Genomic DNA, 17776 nt, shown 5'->3' with positions numbered 1-17776 from the left:
GGGGCCAAAACCCGGTAGCAAAAATAAGCCACGACTGAGCAGACCTGGCGAGGATCTTGCCGGCATCGATCCGAGTATTATCAACGACGCGGATATGCTAACGGGAATGCAGGTCGACGACCCCGTGCAGGGCGTCATTACCGGCACCGTTACCGGCGAGGGTACGAAATACCTTATTTCTAGAAATTTCGCATACGTTCTACCCACTTACATTATCAATTACTTTATTATTACAAAGATATACCAACGGCTTTATAAATTTCTTACTAATGCCGCAAGGATTGTAATATTTCTCTCAGTATGACCATTGTAAAAGACAATTCAATTACCGTTTATAAAGCTAATGATGATGTTGAGTAACTAATTGGATAGATCGATTAATCGATTGAGCAAAATAATAAATTCAGGTCCCGAATTTTGCTTAGGTTCCCTAGCGAGTCTCGGCCCCTCGGAGCTCGAGGGTCTCGACGAGGAGCAGTTCGAGCAGATGATGATGGAGGACGAGGAGTACGGTAGGCGTCAGCTCGAGCTCGCGGCCATCGAGATCGCAAAGAAGAAGAAAAAGGAGGAGCGTGAGGCGAAGAAACTGGAAAAGGCGCGACAGAAGGCCCTGGAGATTCTGGCGGCCGAGCGCCAGGAGAGTATGAATCTCGACGGCACCGATGGCGAGATACCGAAGAAGAAGAAGCGCGGCAGGCGCAGCAAGGCCGAGATACTCGCCGAGCAAATGCGAAGGGACGCGTCGGGGGTGCCACCTGAGTTGCTGCAGCCGGCGAATCTCGTCGTGGGGCCACCACCACCGCCACCGTCCGGTCCCGGTACCGAGGTCTTGACTGCCTCGATACCCAGCATACCCGTGGTACCGATGATGGAGCCCTGCGAGCAACGGATGCTCGAGAGTCCCATGATGCCTATGATGACGCCGCAGGTAGGAGATTACGAGGTCTGCTACCCTTTCATACATTATCAGCGTCTGCGTCGTCCCGCCTATTCAAGCGATAGCGGCACTCGCAGTATAAGCGAACTGGATATTTTCGTATTTTTTGTCATTTCGTTGATCGATCGATCGTTATTATTTCTCACCCCTTCCATTCTAAGTACTTAATATCGTATTGGCTTTGATTGAATAGCAGACATAAATTTTAAACCTTTTAACCCGTGGTAAATTAATTTTTATATACTTATTAATTTCTTGAAAAGATCGTTAATCAGAGTCAAACGGTATCCATTCATTTTTTCTCTCTTCTTTTATTCTTTTATTCACTTTTTCATATGCCGGTACAATTAAATAAATAAGCTTGTTTGAACACGAGTTCAATCATTGTTTCTCTCTCTCTCTCCCTCTCTCTCTCTCTCTCTCTCTCTCTCTCTCTCTCTCTCTTCATGTTCAATCGATTTAAATTTTTATTATTTTGAAAACAAGCTTAATAAAAAGTAATCACGAATTACCTTTATTTTAATATACCAATCTAACTTATATTTATAATTATAGAAAATAATTAATGAAGTAAGATTAAATTTTCACGTTCCGTAGTTTCCTGGGAATCCTTAGACTCTCGATTCACAAACGAATAAACAAACGAACATTTACGTAATCATTGCAATATCGAAATTATACGTCCAACAATATTGTATATACGACCTTCGACAAAATTGCTTTTCAATCTTAAAATTATCATTTCTAATTACTACTGCTATTTATCAAACTACAAGCACTGTCAAATAAACTTTCGAATAAACAATTGCAAGGAAGCCAATAAAAACGAAAACGTTCAGGAACGCGATACCATCGCAGTCAATACAAAATCCTTTTTTCCGATTTCAGATAATGGACGGCCAGCAGCCGATTTTCCATCCGGACGGCAGCCCTATGAAGCCCAAGCGCCGTGGCCGTGGCAAGGGTAAGAAAACTCTGGCGATGGAGGCGGCACGCGCGGCCGAAGCCGCGGCAAAAGCCGCTGCCGAGGCCGGCATGCTCGGTATGCCCGGTGACTCCAATCCCGAGCTCGTCAAGCTCGAGGAAATGCAGCAGGGCGTGTTACCGACTCCTGGCAGCAGCACCTCTGGCTCAGCGCCCTCCACTCCACCGGCGAGCGTCACCTCCCAAGGTGGACCGCCCTCGGGACAACCCACGAACCCCCAACCGGTCTATCCCTCACTGCCTCCCCAGCAGCAGTCCTCCGTGATCACGAGGATGCTGCAGTCGCAGCCCGTGGCCAACAGTCCGCAATCGTTTACGGCGGCGGCTGCGGCCATGGGCCACAAGTACTTTGGCGGGCCGAATGCCCCCGGCCAGATGATGGCCGGTCCGAGACCCGGTTACGACCTGCAGAACAGAGGTATATATTTACGCTGATAGCCGAAAGCTCAGCCCCTATGCGAACTAAGCGAGCCATCCGAAAACTAACGTTACCATCTTCTTTTTGATTTTGCAGGCCGAATACCGTCACCTTATAGACAGGCGGGTCAGCAATCGATGCCACCGCACTTCGCAGCGGTGCGCTCGGGCGGCCCGCCGGGGATGCGTCTCAGGGTGCCCGCGCCTCAGATGTACCATACGCCTCATCATCCGATGGATCCGTCGCCCTCCGGTGGCGGCCCGATCAGCATCAACAGCCGAGGCGGCGATCGCAGCTCGCCCCTCGGGCCCGGCCCACCAGGCCCACCGATGATCCCTCCGTCAGCCGGCAGTCCACTCGCCAAAGGCGGACCCACGCCCCCGCCACCCTACGTCCGGGGTGTGCCCCGTTTCGGCGACGGCGCCCAGATGAGCCCCCGTCACGCGCTACCCCCCTTCACCAACGCCTCGCCAGTCGTCGTCAATCACGGCATGCAGCAGCCCTCGCCCCCGGCCCAGCGCGGCGCCGGCAACTTCTCGCCGTACCATCCGCCCCCGCCACCCAATTACCACTATGGCGCCTATCCGCCGCCACCCCCGATGTCCACAGCCGACGACGCCGCGGCCTACCAGAGCTCGCCTTATTCTAGCACCGCCGAGCAACACTTCTCGTCGCCGGGTCCTGATGGCCAATCGGCCATCCAAGGCCCGCCACCCCAACCTCAACCGCCCCCGCAACAGGCACCTCCACAGCCGCAGCCCCAACCTCAGGCGCCACCTCAGGGGCCGCCGCCGCAACAGCAGCAGCCGCCGCCCCAAGTGGGTCCACCGCCACACGGCCATCCGGGTCACCCGGGCCACCCGGTGCATCCGGACGGTCACCCGCCCCATCCCCACCCTCATCACGGCAAGTACGACGAGGAGGGTAGCGGTGAATTCGGCGGCCTCGTATCGTACTTCAGCAGCCAACGCGAGGACGATCTCGAGTCGTAGCACGAATGAGGCCTTGACCAGCCGCGGGCGTACGATTACTCGCTGTGCGACTGAACGATAATCATGCACTTCTTTAGCCCCTCCCATCACGACTCTCCATCCCTCCACGCGCCTGTCTCGCGCCCTTCGAGATCCTCTTATTTCCTTTGCTGAGGGGGCGATCATTGCACTTTATTTCTCTATTACTATTGCCACCACTACTACCACTACCACTACTACTACTACTACTAACTACCACCAACACCATCACCACTAATATTACTACAACTACTACTATTACTACCACTACTACTATTTTTATTATTATTATTATTATTATTATTATTATTATTATTATTATCATCATTATGATTATGATTATTATTATTATTATTATTATTATTAATACTATTGCTGCTATTGTTGCTACCATTACACATATCACTGCTACTACTACTATGACTATGACTACCACTACTACAATCACTACTACTACTATTACTACTACCACCACCACCACCACCACCACCACTACTACTACTACTACTACTACTATCACTACCACTACTACTACTACTACTTCACATACTTCTTCATCATCATTTATCGGATGTCACTGCGCGTCGATCCTCCCTTGAGCAAAAATCCCAATAAATCGGAAGTTTTGTGCAATATTTTGTATAATCATCATTTTAATTGAAAAAAACCAACTATGCCTTTATCATTGATGGCTTTTACGAGATCATGCTTTTGAAAAGCACATTAATTTCAGATAATTAATGGAGCACAAGCACATTTTATATGATCAATTGCGACAAGTACTTTTACTAGTGGATTTTCTTAATGATGATTCAAGACAAACGGAGCAAATTACAAATTTTTGAATATGTGTGATGCTGTCGATGTAACAGTGAAATTTTCTTGCACTCGGTTTTGAACGTTTATTTATGCACAGACTTTGCACTCACCTCCACCTAATCCCAATCACCTCCCACTCCGCCGCCTCAACGAATGAATAAAGAATGAACACATCTTGTTCTTAAACACAAATATACATTTATCCTATCCTCGGTTCTAATATAGTTTTTATAATGCGCGTAATATCGACGTTCGACGAAGCATGCGAATCTTGTACTGATGACCGTTCTTTTACACGCGGTCAAGAGTTTTTTATCTTGCGAACAAACATGCGTTAATGAAGACTACGCTTAGTAAGAGACACAAAGCGATGCATTAGCGAATATGTCGGAAAATGACGAAGGATAGAAGACAGATGGCCGGGCTTTTTAATGCCCAAGCCAAAAGCTTCGGAAGATCGTGCAGGGAGAAGAATTTCTTCGAGTGAGTCGTGATTAATTCTTGTTTTTAAGAATAATAATAATATTTTAAATATGATCTGGCAAAGGAAATTACGAGCAAACTTGGCACGAATGCTTTTCATTGTTGCTCTTTCTTTTATCATTACTATCTCTAATCTGTCTTTCATTTTCTTTCTTAAAAGTATGTAAATGAAAATAATGTATATTTTTTTTAGTTAAAATGAAAAAGTTACGAAAGAGTACGAGAATTAAAGTGACTTGAGTAAAAATTAAGAAGAGAGAGAGAGGGAGAGAGAGAGAGAGAGAGAGAGAGATTGAGAGATTGAGAGATTGAGAGATTGAGAGAGAAAGAAAGAGAGAGAGAGAGAGAGGGAGAGAACTAAAAACGAGTTGCTTCCAAAGCGTTCGAAAAAAGACATTACTATAGAGAGAAGTTGCCTAGTAAATCTTTTACCAGTTAACATGATTTCCTTTGTAAAGGACGTGTAATATCAATTGTATGTTATAAAAAAGAAAAAAAAAGAAAAAAAAATGAAAATGAATATCGAAGAAATTCTTCGACAAAGCGCCGTTTATTTTATTTCTTTTTTTAAGCGCTTGTATATATGTACATAGAATGCAGTAAGTCCTCTAGATTATATATTATGTATATGTATTGTATACATACAGTCAAGCAGGATGCAAAAGGTATTTGTTAAGAAAACAAAAAAATTACCGTATAGTGCGACATAGTGCAACGGGCACAAATGTAATATTTAAATGGCAAATAAATGAATGTTAAAAAGACGAGACTTTTGAAAAGAGGATCGATAACGAAAGAAATAGTGATGATGATGGTGTTAAATAACGACGATGATAATTATTATTATAAATATAACATAAATTAACAAAAAATGGTGTGAAGACTACTACTATATGATAATTATTTATAAAGAAACAAAAATGAAAATTTGAGAATTTATAATAGCCGATAGTATATTGTATTTTACAAATTTTACTTGATATACAATGAAAAGAAAAATGTAAACGACATACGAGGATGATAAGAATAAAAATTTAATTGTTAAGATTACAAAACGTATAAATCAAGGTCATAGAAAGAGAGTGAATGTGTGCGTGCGTGCGTGTGTGTGTATGAGAGAGAGAGAGAGAGCGAAATATATATATATATATATATATATATATATATATATATATATATATATATATATATATATATATATATATATATATATATATATATATATATATATATATATATATATGTATAAATTTAATTCGAATGAAAGCGAGTCGAAGAGCACGAGGTTGCTCGATGTGCAATACGTCGCTTGTATCGATCTATTTGAAATTTGCCTCTTGTCGACGACTAATCAAAATATATTACGCGAAAAAAGTTATTTAAAGGAAATGTCAAAAAACTAATTTAAGTGTAACAAATTTTCTAACGTGTAGTATGTTAATATGCAAACGAATGAATGTTTTTATCCTATTTTATTTCATCAATCGGATTAATTAAACATGTCATAATGATATCGTTTATTCTAAATTCAGGAAAATATATTCTAAATTGCAGATTAAGGAATGTAGAAATGATATAAATAAACTTAAATTAAAAAGAATTATTTAAATCGTTAAAAAGAATTAGTAATTTGTAATTTTTCAAGATCGTCCAGTACAAATATAAATCGAGTAATGAATAAAAAAGATCGTGATAATCACTTATTAAAAGCTTAAATTAATTTTCATTTTGAATTTTTATATTGAAACTGTCGTGCTTATGCATTTAAAATAACCAGTGGACTCATTATGATTACAAACCGTGTAATGACTCATTAGATACTACTTCCTCATGTCTTTCAATGAATTTAGTTTAGACATAATCGATTATTTTCTTATTACCCACAGTGCAATAAAATATTCTACGTTACACCTAAAATAGTTTATTTGTGGATTAAAAAAAAAATTATACGTCATTAGCTTCCTGCACTCGATTACAACAAGTTGTCTCCGTTTTAGTATGCAAGATAGTCATATTAAATAAAATTAAAGACTTGCGAAGACACGAACAATTATCGATGCAAATAATAAGTAATAGTCGTTGATAAAGGTTCTTTAAAAAATACATTTTAAACAAAAATTTGCATGGCTCTCCTGATCTTCGACTGCCTGTAAATCGTTTTTCTTTTTATTTTTGAATGGAACCACGCGTGTCGCGCAACAGATGAATATTAAAAAAAAAAAAATAAAATCATGTGTCTGTTTAGTTATTTCATGCGTAAAAGTGCATACCTAATATAAATAGAGATTATATACGTGTGTATAAACACGCCCGCGCGCGCACACACACACACACACACGTGTATATATATATATATATATATATATATATATATAAATATGTGTGTATGCATATGCCTGTGTGTGCGTCTGTATGTCTATATATATATATATATATATATATATATATGAGCATACACAAATACAGGCGCGCGTATGTATGTATGTATATGTATATGTATGTATACATATGTATGAATAAACATGAAAGATATTACAATTATCTTAGGATTAGCGTTGCTTGGCGTATAATTTCTTTCTTTTTTTGAACTACGTGTGATGATGCAAAGAAAGAAAGAAAGAAAGAAAGAAAGAAAGGAAGAAAGAAAAAATTAAATAATTATTATGCAAGTGTGAGAGTTGCGAGAGTAAAGCGTGAAAAAGATATGATTTATTAGAGCTAATTTTATTATTTTTACACTATCCAACTGTATTCTCGATTGTGTACAGCCCGATGTATAATCCGTCTTCGACTTTCTGTTGTCACTTTATCCGTCTAGGAAGGCGATTTCTGTATGTTTTCTTCGCGGAATATTTGAGTAGCGCTTTCAGAAACTTCGAGGCGAGTGCTTCTTCGAGATCATTCGGGAGCTTTGTTTTATTCTCCTCTCATCCTCCTAGCCTCTCATCCTCCCAGCCTCCCATCCTCTCATCCTCTCATCCTCTCATCCATTCCCCCCCCCCCCCAATGCCTCTACCCTTTCTCTTGCTCTCTTCGTCGTTCTTATCCTTCTTTCAAAAATGTCAATGCGCAAGCACACGGGTTTTCGAGCCAAAGGATGGATGCCTGAACCGAGAAAGCACTCGCACAAAAGATCCAACTGTTAGGAAGTTAGCTTGAATACTTAAGAAATCAAAAAAAAAACAAAAAAAAACAAAAAAAAAAAACAAAAACAAAAAATAAAAAAACAAAAAATAATAAATAAATAAAAATATAAAAATTAAAGAAAAATAAGAATAAAAATAAAAATAATATACTATGTACGAGGGGGAAGCAAACTTTTCACGTTTATATCAAGAGACATTTTTACGATGCTCCAAAAATCTAAATACCATAGATGAAATATATAGTTTTTAACGGAATACACATTAGCTAATGTGTGTTTTCTCAAAGTGCTGCTCTTTACTTTGGCGATTTTATTAATCATGCAACAGAAGGAAATCGTGGGACAGTTCAGCTTTCTTTTTTTCTCTTCGTTTCGGTAAAGGTCTAGACCAAACGCAATTATTATATTACATGTTGTAGCCTAAACACGGACATTTTGTAATAAAAGTAAATATTACGGAATAATATTTCAGATTATTTAATTATTATTTATTTTTACCCAATTTTGTCTATAATAGAGTATAACTGTTATTATAGATTAATAATTGACAAATATACAAATTCAGGATGATAATAGCCAAACTTAAACTCTCTCTCTCTCTCTCTCTATCTCTTGCTCTCTCTCTCTCTCTCTCTCTCTCTCTCCATCTCTCTATCTATCTATCTCATATCTAAGCAATGACATAAGAACGCTCGAGGTTCCTTAGAAAAATATGGATAGTCGTCGCACAATAGGAGGTAGTTTAATATTAACGAGCATTGAATTAAAAATTTTCGTAATTATAGTTGAACATGATAATATCATTTTTAATATCAATTTGGATATAAATATTCTTAATTTTAATTAAATTTTAATGCTAAAATTTAAGGGTAGGACTTTACGATGTAATATAAGATGAGGTGTAATTTACAATGAAATAGTTTTTGTATTTTTTATTTTACAATACTTGTTAAACGAAGATAGTTGTCAAGTGTTCGATCAAAGTGTAAATTTCACAATAAAATTTAATCGCTCTTATTTCACGCCATTATTTATTAAAGTGTCGTTGTTATTCAAAGTAGCCCTAACATTAAAGCCAATTAAATTTACAACTATTAATTTTTTACACAATTTGCAGTGTGTAAAAATTCGATAAGTATTGAAGAATTTATTAGGATTGGATCGGTCTTCTTAATATTCTTGAAGCTTCGCCATTACGTTGAATTACCATTGAATCCATTCCATAAGTAATTTTGCTGCTTTTTCGAGAGTTTTATTTTTCTGTAACAATTGAATATATATATATATATATATATATATATATATATATATATTTTTTTTTTTTTTTTGTTGAAAATTTTATGTTAAGTGTTTATGTATTTGTAATGCAGAAATAACTGATGCAATCGATCAATTTTCAATTATTATTTAACAATTGAACTAGTCAGAGGCCGATTCCAAACAATTTTGAAACCGTTTCCCTTCAAATCCTACAAATTTTCATTTACCATTCAATATTCAACGAGACGCTTTGACTTCATTGGCAAATAGCATAATGTATAACGATGTCATTTTTTATCTCATAGCAACAATTCTCAACGATTATTATATCATCATACGATATAGGGATGAAGTTAATGGAAATATGCCGAGAATCGTAATAATTTTGAAAATCCATCGATCAGCCATCAGCCTTCCCTAGTACCAATCAATTCGTCTCACCTTTACAAAGCAAAATCGCACGAAACTCTCCCCCAAGTACTTGTTTTCGTCGCTATAAAAGGACGACACGGGCAACGCCAATACTCCAACGTTCCGGGCTAGCCATTTGGTAAACCTGTAATCCAGGAACTCGTCCACGTCCTCTTCAAGGTTCGCCTTCAAGTCCAAGCCCGTCCAATTGGCTATGACGAAGTGACCGCCTTCGGGGATTACCGGTGTCATGCCGATCTCCCAGAGCAGCTCCAGTAATTTGTTCCTCTTCGCGTGCATCCACCTCGAGTTGTTCTCCAGGTAAGATTCCTCGCGCTCGAAATCCTCGAGGCATTCGTTTATCGCCGCAGCCACTGCCACCTAATGCGTGCAGCGGACGATTGTCTTCGTTTTGAAATAATCACTGGCACTTATTGCAATGTCGAGGCGCATTAACGCAAAATGATAATAACCGAGCGATACCTTTATTCCCACCCTAATATGTCTCGAGGCAATTTTTAGATAAAATTAATGTGCTTTTTGCTTGTTAAAGACTTTTAATGCACAGGATTTTAGATTGCAATCGATAGACTCGACAAATTAATTCGATGCTTTGATTATATATGCTTTGATAAAGAGCGAAAGTTAAGCGGTTAAGTTTCATATGAAATTTATTAAATAGATTGGGAGAAAAAGCGTGTATACCTGAGCGAGGGACGGACTACTGTGAACGACATTTGGATGTACAATTCTCAAATTGTTTAATAATTCCGACGGACCGTAAATCCAACCAATCCTCCAGCCATTTACGGAGAATGTTTTACTCGCCGAACAAATTGTAATGGTGCGCTCGAACATGTTTGGTATTGTAGCTGTTAACAATCAATATGGAAGTTAGGCCGTTTCAATTAAGCCACATAAGGTTCGTTCGAGTGGAAACTGAGTAAGTTAATTCGTTGCTTCGCTATTGCCAACGATTACCATTTTCTTCTCTTTTCTTTTCTTTTCTTTTCTCTCCCCCCCCCACCCCCACCCCCACCCCCACCCCCTCACCCTTTATTTGTTTTCGTTCTAAATTGCCCTCGAATCGACATCGATCCATCTCGCGCAATTTAATGTTCAAGCATATAATTAAAATAACAATATATTGAAAATTAATGAACAACTACCATACCCATTCGAATATGATTATTCGACTCATAGATAAACCATTCGTATACTTCATCAGCGATTATAATTGTATTCCACTTTACCGCCAAATCGGCAATGAATTGCAATTCCTCTTTGCTAAAGACTTTGCCAGTTGGATTATGAGGATTATTTATTATGATGCCCTTCGTATGCTTATTAAATAATCTTGCCATCTCTTTCTTATCGTACATCCAATCGCGCGAGCTAACTCGTCCTCCAGACCCATTCATCTAAAAAAACAAACAACGACACACAAACAAATACACTTATACGATTGTTTAACTTATATCGCCAATACGATTAGAGCGATTAGAAAATTTCTATCTTGTGCTGTTGTTCTTTTAAACAAATATCACATTATCATTACATTATCGTATTTTTAATGTATGTTTATGTCATTGATAGAAAGGAGCTTTAATAAAATCTCAATTCGAAATATAAACGAGCGTGCAAAAATATAAATAAGTAAATCGATCGTCAATTAGACGTTGTATGTCAAATTTCATTGTTACGCGCTGGAATAAAGGATGTGGGGATCGAGAGAGAAAAGCTCGATTTCCCTACCTGATATAGTTGTATGTACGTAGGTGTACCTCCTGCCATCCTTACAATATTGCCATAGAAATCGAGCGAAGGCTCCATTATAATCCACTCGTCCTGGGGCGATGTGTGAGCTTGCAATGTCACGTATAAAGCCTCCGTCGCTCCCGTCGTGACAATTACGTTATTCTCAGGATTCAAATTACGATTAATAAGTTCGGAGTATAAGTGCGCGATTGATTTTCGAAGTAATAAATGGCCCTGTGGAGTAAGGTATTAGAGGTCCAATTTTTTAATACTAATGAAGTAGGCATCGATGGTATTGTATTTAAGACGTTAAGTTAAATTTAGTTTTAAAAACATTAAGACGCGTCGCTTGATATTCATTTTAATGGCTGCAATTATTTTTATTAGTTAACCATTGTAGTGACGAGGACAAATTTTCAAGAATAACGTATATATTGAAATTTTCGTCTTAAAGTTATTCGCGTCCCGACGTTAATTCGTCCATCTACGGAGTTTTTCATTGTCATTTCGTTACTAATATAGCATTCACTGATAATATAACAATTAAAACAAAAACAAAAAAACAAAAAAAAACAAAAAAAAAAACAAAAAAAAAAACAAAAAAAAAGAAGAAAGAAAAAATGTTGATAAATTTTTTATCATTGATACGTAATGGTTATGCAAGCAATGGAATCACAAATACCATTGAGCATTTCAATAATTTAAATAGTAAATATTTTACGTATGCATAATTATCAAAGTCAGTGCTGAAACTAATCACTATTTAATATTTGTTTATGGTAAACACAACTTTATTGTTCAATAATTGTATGTACTAATACCTCATCATTATAAATATTCGCGTGCGTATGCATGGGCATTTTATCAGGTGCGCGTGTACTTACATAATTGTTCGAATATTGATTTATGGAGGTGTCATTGCTTATCGTTAGATTGAGTAAAGCATTTCTCATGAATATTGGAGGAAGGAAATCGGGCGAACCGTGGGCAAGATTTATTAAATTGTATTTTGTTTCGAATTGGCCATACTCTATCCTGTAATATTCAATGATTTTAATAGGTTGAACATTAACCATACAGTTACGCAATCGGAAAGTTTGTCACTTACGTAACCGGTACATTGTTGCTCACAAATCGTTGGGGTAATTTGAATTTCGATGACTTTGCACTTATAACTGCCTTCGTCGTGAAATTACCTACAATTAGCTTACGCCATATAAACAAGTGTTACTATATGTATTTCATTTAAGACCGAATAATACAGGAATTTAAACAAATTTTCATTAAACATAAATGCCGAAGATTAAAAAAAAAAATTTAATACAAATTGGATCGTTTAAAATAAATAAATGACATTTCAGATATTTTGAACATAATTAAATGCTCACTATATAATCGTCGATATAAATAAAATTTTATTTGTTATAAATTATTACCATATTATGTATCAAACAATTGTTTGGCAATTATTTATTAAATATGTCAATACGGTAATGATCCTTAACGCTCCTGTCTTAATCTATTTATTTTGTCAGTTGTGGGGTGAAAAATCTTTACGACAATTACTACGCCAACATTAAATCTTATCGCCTTTACTTTTTATTTTATTTAATTCCAAATTATAACATTACGAAAAAATATTATTCATCCCATACGATGAAAAACAAAAAAAAAAAAAAACGATTTAATTACATTTCTTTATGATATATATATATATATATATATATATATATATACTAAAGCCTATTAATAATAACAATAAACGTAATAATGAACAATAAATTACTTACCAAAATGAAAATTATATTCCAATAATTATACAGTTGTCTGTGCATTTTATGAATACCACGCAACACTTGTTACGATAAAAACCAAAAAAGCAACAAAAAAAAAAAGAAAAGAAAAAAGGAAAAAAAGAAATATTCGTTAACAACTTTATTCAATTTTCAAATACAATATTGTATTTCATGTAAACATTACACATTATTAAAAGTTCATTTTATACATTAATAAGACTCAAATATTACAATACTGTTGATTATCATGGAACTCAATTTCAAATTCTTGATCTTAAAATTCAATATTGATGTGCATTTATTGGACTTTCGCTCTCCTTTGTCATGGGTATAATTTCTCTTTTGTCACTACCATGAAAATAAAACAAATATTCAAATTCTTTTGAATTGCATAAGAGTTGTGTCACAAAATTAATACCACAATAATGCTTTCAATCAATATTTGCGAGTTTTATTTACAAACTTACCTGCTCTGTAGAATAAACTCAATGAAACTCAAAATGCTTTTTCACAAAATACTTTCAGTAAATATATAATATCTTAGTATAAAAACTTTATAAAAAAATGTTTCAATTACATTTATTTGAAAGATCTTCTAATTCTTTGAATAATCAACTAGTGTTCTACAAATTTTATAATTTATAATGTAACTCATAAATTTCTTATTCAATTGGTATGCGAATTTTGATCGAATTCTACATGAAATTGAATAAAAAATTTTAAATAATTTTTTAAATAGCCATAATATACATATATATATATATATAAAACTTCTTTTGCAGTTCTTCGGCATTTATCACGTAGTTTAATAATACTTACATTTATACATCTTATTATTTTATAAATAAAATGTTAGTCTCGTTATAATTAAATAAAACTCTCGTTTTTTCTTCTCATCTTTATAATATTATTTCATATTTGTAGAAAATTATATTATTTGAAATTCATAAATTTAAAAAAAAAATATCATGTTTCTTCTGCAATTATATTTTAAGTAAATGCACATTTAATCGCTAATTTGTTTATATATTACTTGAAAAAAAAATGTAGCCTTACCCATAATTTTTTTTTTTTTTTTTTTTTTTTTTTTTTTTTTTTAATGATGCTAAAGAAACGAATTACAAGTATATTCGATTATACTCTCATTAAGGTTTTATCACTACGTATTGACGAAGAATAAAGATTCATGGAGCAGTTTTTTCGTAATTAATTTTATTATATCTGACCTTATTATCTATTTATTTCTACTCGAATTCGTATAAAACTTCAGTGTTGCACAACTTACACAAATGATTCCAACAACTTTAATCATGTAATGTGTGTTATTATGCGTTCTCGTAGATTTAAACATAAAAAGCAAAGAGATGGACTTTTTTTTTTATATTTTTGAAAATGTTAAAAAAACAAACAAATGGCGTAATATATGAAAAGAATTAGTGAAAACATAATCAATCAGCTTCTTCGTGTAAAATATATTTGAAATTATAATCTTTAACGATGTGATACTTGTATTGTACATTAAATATACTACAGGTTAATTATAAAAGTATCATGAAAATATTATAATAATGCAATTTTGTTTTAGTTTTTAGAATTCACGTACTATAATTTAATTAATAATCAATTGACAGAATTTTTACAGGTTTTTCAAATGAATTGCTTTTTTTTTTTTTTTTTATACTTCAATTCTACTCTTAGCGCATTAAATAGAACTCACACTTTTCTTGTAATTTATTAAAAATTGAAACATTCATAAATTTAACGGCTTTCGGCGCGTTCTATGATGTAGTTCACAATCATAATAATATGAGCGCAACCATTCGTTTACATAATGCAACATCTTGAGTTTGCAACATATCAATATTTATTAGGATTCTATTTTGAATGGACAGAATTCTTTTGAATGATATTTATAAATTTCACTGTATTTTATAATAAAGTATTAATTATAAAAAAAAAAAAAAAAATGCAATTGTGTCAATTATGATTCAAATGACAGTTGATGTAAAAAAAGTTGATTTAATAATAGTATTTCGACTTTCTATAAATGTACACGCATACACACGCGCGCGCGCACGCATGTATATATAATATATTATAAGTTTTAAATTGTGATATGCAATGATTAAAAAGAGATGACTGTGTAAAAATCCTTATAATAAAAGCTCGTTCAATTAGTTGTGCATTATTAAAGAAATGCTACAGTGAGAAAGTAATATTAGCATTTCCCGATACCTCTTATTTTTTAACTCCGACCCTCGTCTTCTTGTTCTAATAACCGATGAGTAAATGATAGATCAATCCCATCCATTAATTATCCATTTTATTTACCTTCACTGATTTTCCCCCTAATTTGTCCCGTTATCCGAAGTCGCTTAGATGCTTGGCCCATTAGGTTTTGTGCCACCTGTCGTGATAAAGGAAAAAAATATTCATGCGGTAACTGTGGCTGCACAAGCTCCAATGGGACGAGACATTGCCATTGCACGGACGTCCACCATACACATAGAACAACATGGGTTTCCCGAAGCATCACAATTGGCGATACCGGCGCTCATTTATCTTATCCGTGCACTAATCAATTAACATTACGACTAGCATTACTGCGCTTCAACGCTAAAGTGGCCATTCGCTCGAGTTATCGACATCCATCCTAGTAGGGATGGACTGACTACTGGAGTGGTTACATTAAGAACAGCTTCGACCACCATGATAAGACCAATGCATAAAATGTGCAGTGCTACCAATTGCTGAGGAAGGTCAATAATCATTAACAATATTGATGATGGCGAGCTGAATGTTTGGGATTGAAACGACATTCAAGACGGTTGGCTCTCAGCATCGCTAGTCCCTCTTTATCAATGATCAACTACGCTATTCAACTACGCTATTCAACCAGTGCTTTCCGCCATACGCCTACTATACGGCTACAACGAGCATAGTATCAAGGTATTCCTTACAATCATTCGGTCGCCACCGTGTCCTTCCAGGAGTATGTGCACATCCCTGCTAATCCTTATAACATTAGCGGACGTCACGTCATCTACACAATAATGGGCATACTTCTTACTAAGGGGCATGCAACATCCATGGCTGATCATTACAAAATCAGCAACAACATCGTCACCATCAAAGAGCAACCACATCAATGTTAAACGACAGAGTTTACACTCTTCTATGATAAGCGAATACAGCTCATTACTAATGTAAGTGTTAATAAAACCATATGTTAAGGAAGTCCGCGGGTACTACACATTTCTACAGCCCTTCCACTCGACTCCTTGCCAAGCATCTCCTAGGGCGAACGGCAATTTATTACGAAGCTATCGAAATATTGGCAGGGTCGAGACAAGAAATCAAACAGTTTCGAAAATTTGGTCCTTCGAGTCGGATGAAGGCTTACCAGTAGTCTCTATCGAAGCTAATTACCAACAAAATTCTCAACTCCCTTTACGAGGATGGTCGTCGGCTCTCCCTTCTAATCTCTGACAACGTCAGCACAGACCACAAGACGAAACTATATTACCATTCAAGGAGTGTACACAATCCATTGCTGATCCTTACAACGATACGTCAACGACATCCTCACCATTCACCAACGATCAACTAAATCGTTATGATAGAACATAGTTCACATTCTGATCCATGAGATGTCAATTCAGAATCAACGATAATGTAATTGTCGATAAACCAAAATAAACGATGTTTTATAATAAAAATAACAAAGTTTGCACGCACTGTACATCTCTAGAGCCCTTCCACTTACGTCATTAGCTAAGCATCCGCCGAGGCGGGCAGGAAATTAATTAATGACAGTTCGAGCCAGATAATCAAAGAGATTTTTTTTAACAATGTTAAAGTAAAAATAGTCTCATGAAAAATGGATTATTTTTATCCCTACATTTATATAAGTGGTAAAACTGAATTAATATATGTTTATAAATTAATTAATTAATTTATTTGTGTGTACATACATATATATGAAAATAATATACGAGCGAAAGAAAAATCAATTATATTATTTGGCCTAGAATAACTGTCTAACTCTTAATAATTAATATTACATTACTTCATTTAAATATACGTGTTATATGAATAATGCTTAGTTTAATTATTTTTTGTATTGTTGGGTTTAGTAATTTCAAATTAGCCGCTGAAGTGCATTACATTTGAATAGGCTAAATCATCTTATAATTTAATAATAATTTTCCTATTGTTAGACGTAGGCGTCTAAATTCCCATGATTAACGATAAATTCGTTATAATCGAAGTATTATTGAAAATTAATCGATAAAATCAAATATTTATAATCGTAATAATGTTGTTATCCAATCAATGTATTCGTTTATCAAATGGATGTGGATATGCCACTTGTTGGTTGTGTGTCAACCTCAAATTACTGTATTTAATATCATTAGTGCTTATAAATAATATAAATATTCTTTATGGAATTTAACAGTGCGATGTAGTTTCTATTTTCAGTTGGAATTTATATAATAAATGTCTGTCAAAATAATTAATCGAGCTCTTGATGAAAGGCTGTACGTTGGGCTGAGATTAATCGGTTAATAGGAATGTTAATTCAATATTTACAAATTTTCAGAAATTTGTGCACATAATGCGGTTACATAAAATATATAATTATTTAATATCTTATATTTTGTTTTAAAACTAACGTTTTAATTATGGTCATTTTGTCTACGATAAACTACTTTATATTGGCAAAAGATAATAGTTATTCGGACAAAGTTAGAA

General features: G+C 35.5%; 2 protein-coding genes across 2 annotated transcripts in view; one reads left to right on the top strand and one right to left on the bottom strand.

Moving 5' to 3' along the window:
• The window catches only part of LOC105363855 (uncharacterized), a 23634-nt gene extending 20087 nt beyond the window's left edge, over positions 1–3547 (top strand). Inside the window, 4 exon segments of the mRNA XM_011501655.1 lie at positions 1–161; positions 426–928; positions 1826–2339; positions 2436–3547. The exon segment at positions 1–161 is cut by the window's left edge and continues 12 nt beyond it. Coding sequence (XP_011499957.1) covers positions 1–161; positions 426–928; positions 1826–2339; positions 2436–3331 — 2074 coding nt within the window. The 3' untranslated portion in view covers positions 3332–3547.
• Positions 3548–8945: 5398 nt separating this feature from the next.
• On the bottom strand, positions 8946–12398 carry LOC105363748 (kynurenine--oxoglutarate transaminase 3-like). The gene is made up of 6 exons (XM_011501515.1): positions 12110–12398; positions 11223–11459; positions 10642–10888; positions 10173–10339; positions 9498–9848; positions 8946–9056 (listed from the first exon to the last, which is right to left on the bottom strand). Exons 1-6 carry the CDS (start codon positions 12299–12301, stop codon positions 9000–9002), a joined length of 1251 nt encoding a protein of 416 aa, XP_011499817.1. The 5' UTR covers positions 12302–12398; the 3' UTR covers positions 8946–8999.
• Between the last annotated feature and the right edge of the window lie 5378 nt (positions 12399–17776).

Source organism: Ceratosolen solmsi, unplaced genomic scaffold, assembly GCF_000503995.2.
Source record: "Ceratosolen solmsi marchali unplaced genomic scaffold, CerSol_1.0 scaffold28, whole genome shotgun sequence".
Lineage (NCBI taxonomy): Eukaryota > Metazoa > Arthropoda > Insecta > Hymenoptera > Agaonidae > Ceratosolen > Ceratosolen solmsi.
Note: the sequence above shows the minus strand (reverse complement) of the source record. Positions and strands in the feature narration are given on the sequence as shown.

Bases quoted from the DNA above. Each gene is read 5' to 3' on its own strand.
- LOC105363748 (XM_011501515.1), bottom strand. From the start codon at position 12,301: ATGGTTAATGTTCAACCTATTAAAATCATTGAATATTACAGGATAGAG. The intron at 10,889-11,222 runs GTAGGGAAATCG...TTGTTTTTTTAG, and splicing joins CGTACATACAACTATATCAG to ATGAATGGGTCTGGAGGACG. The intron at 10,340-10,641 runs GTATGGTAGTTG...GATTGTTAACAG, and splicing joins GAATAATCATATTCGAATGG to CTACAATACCAAACATGTTC.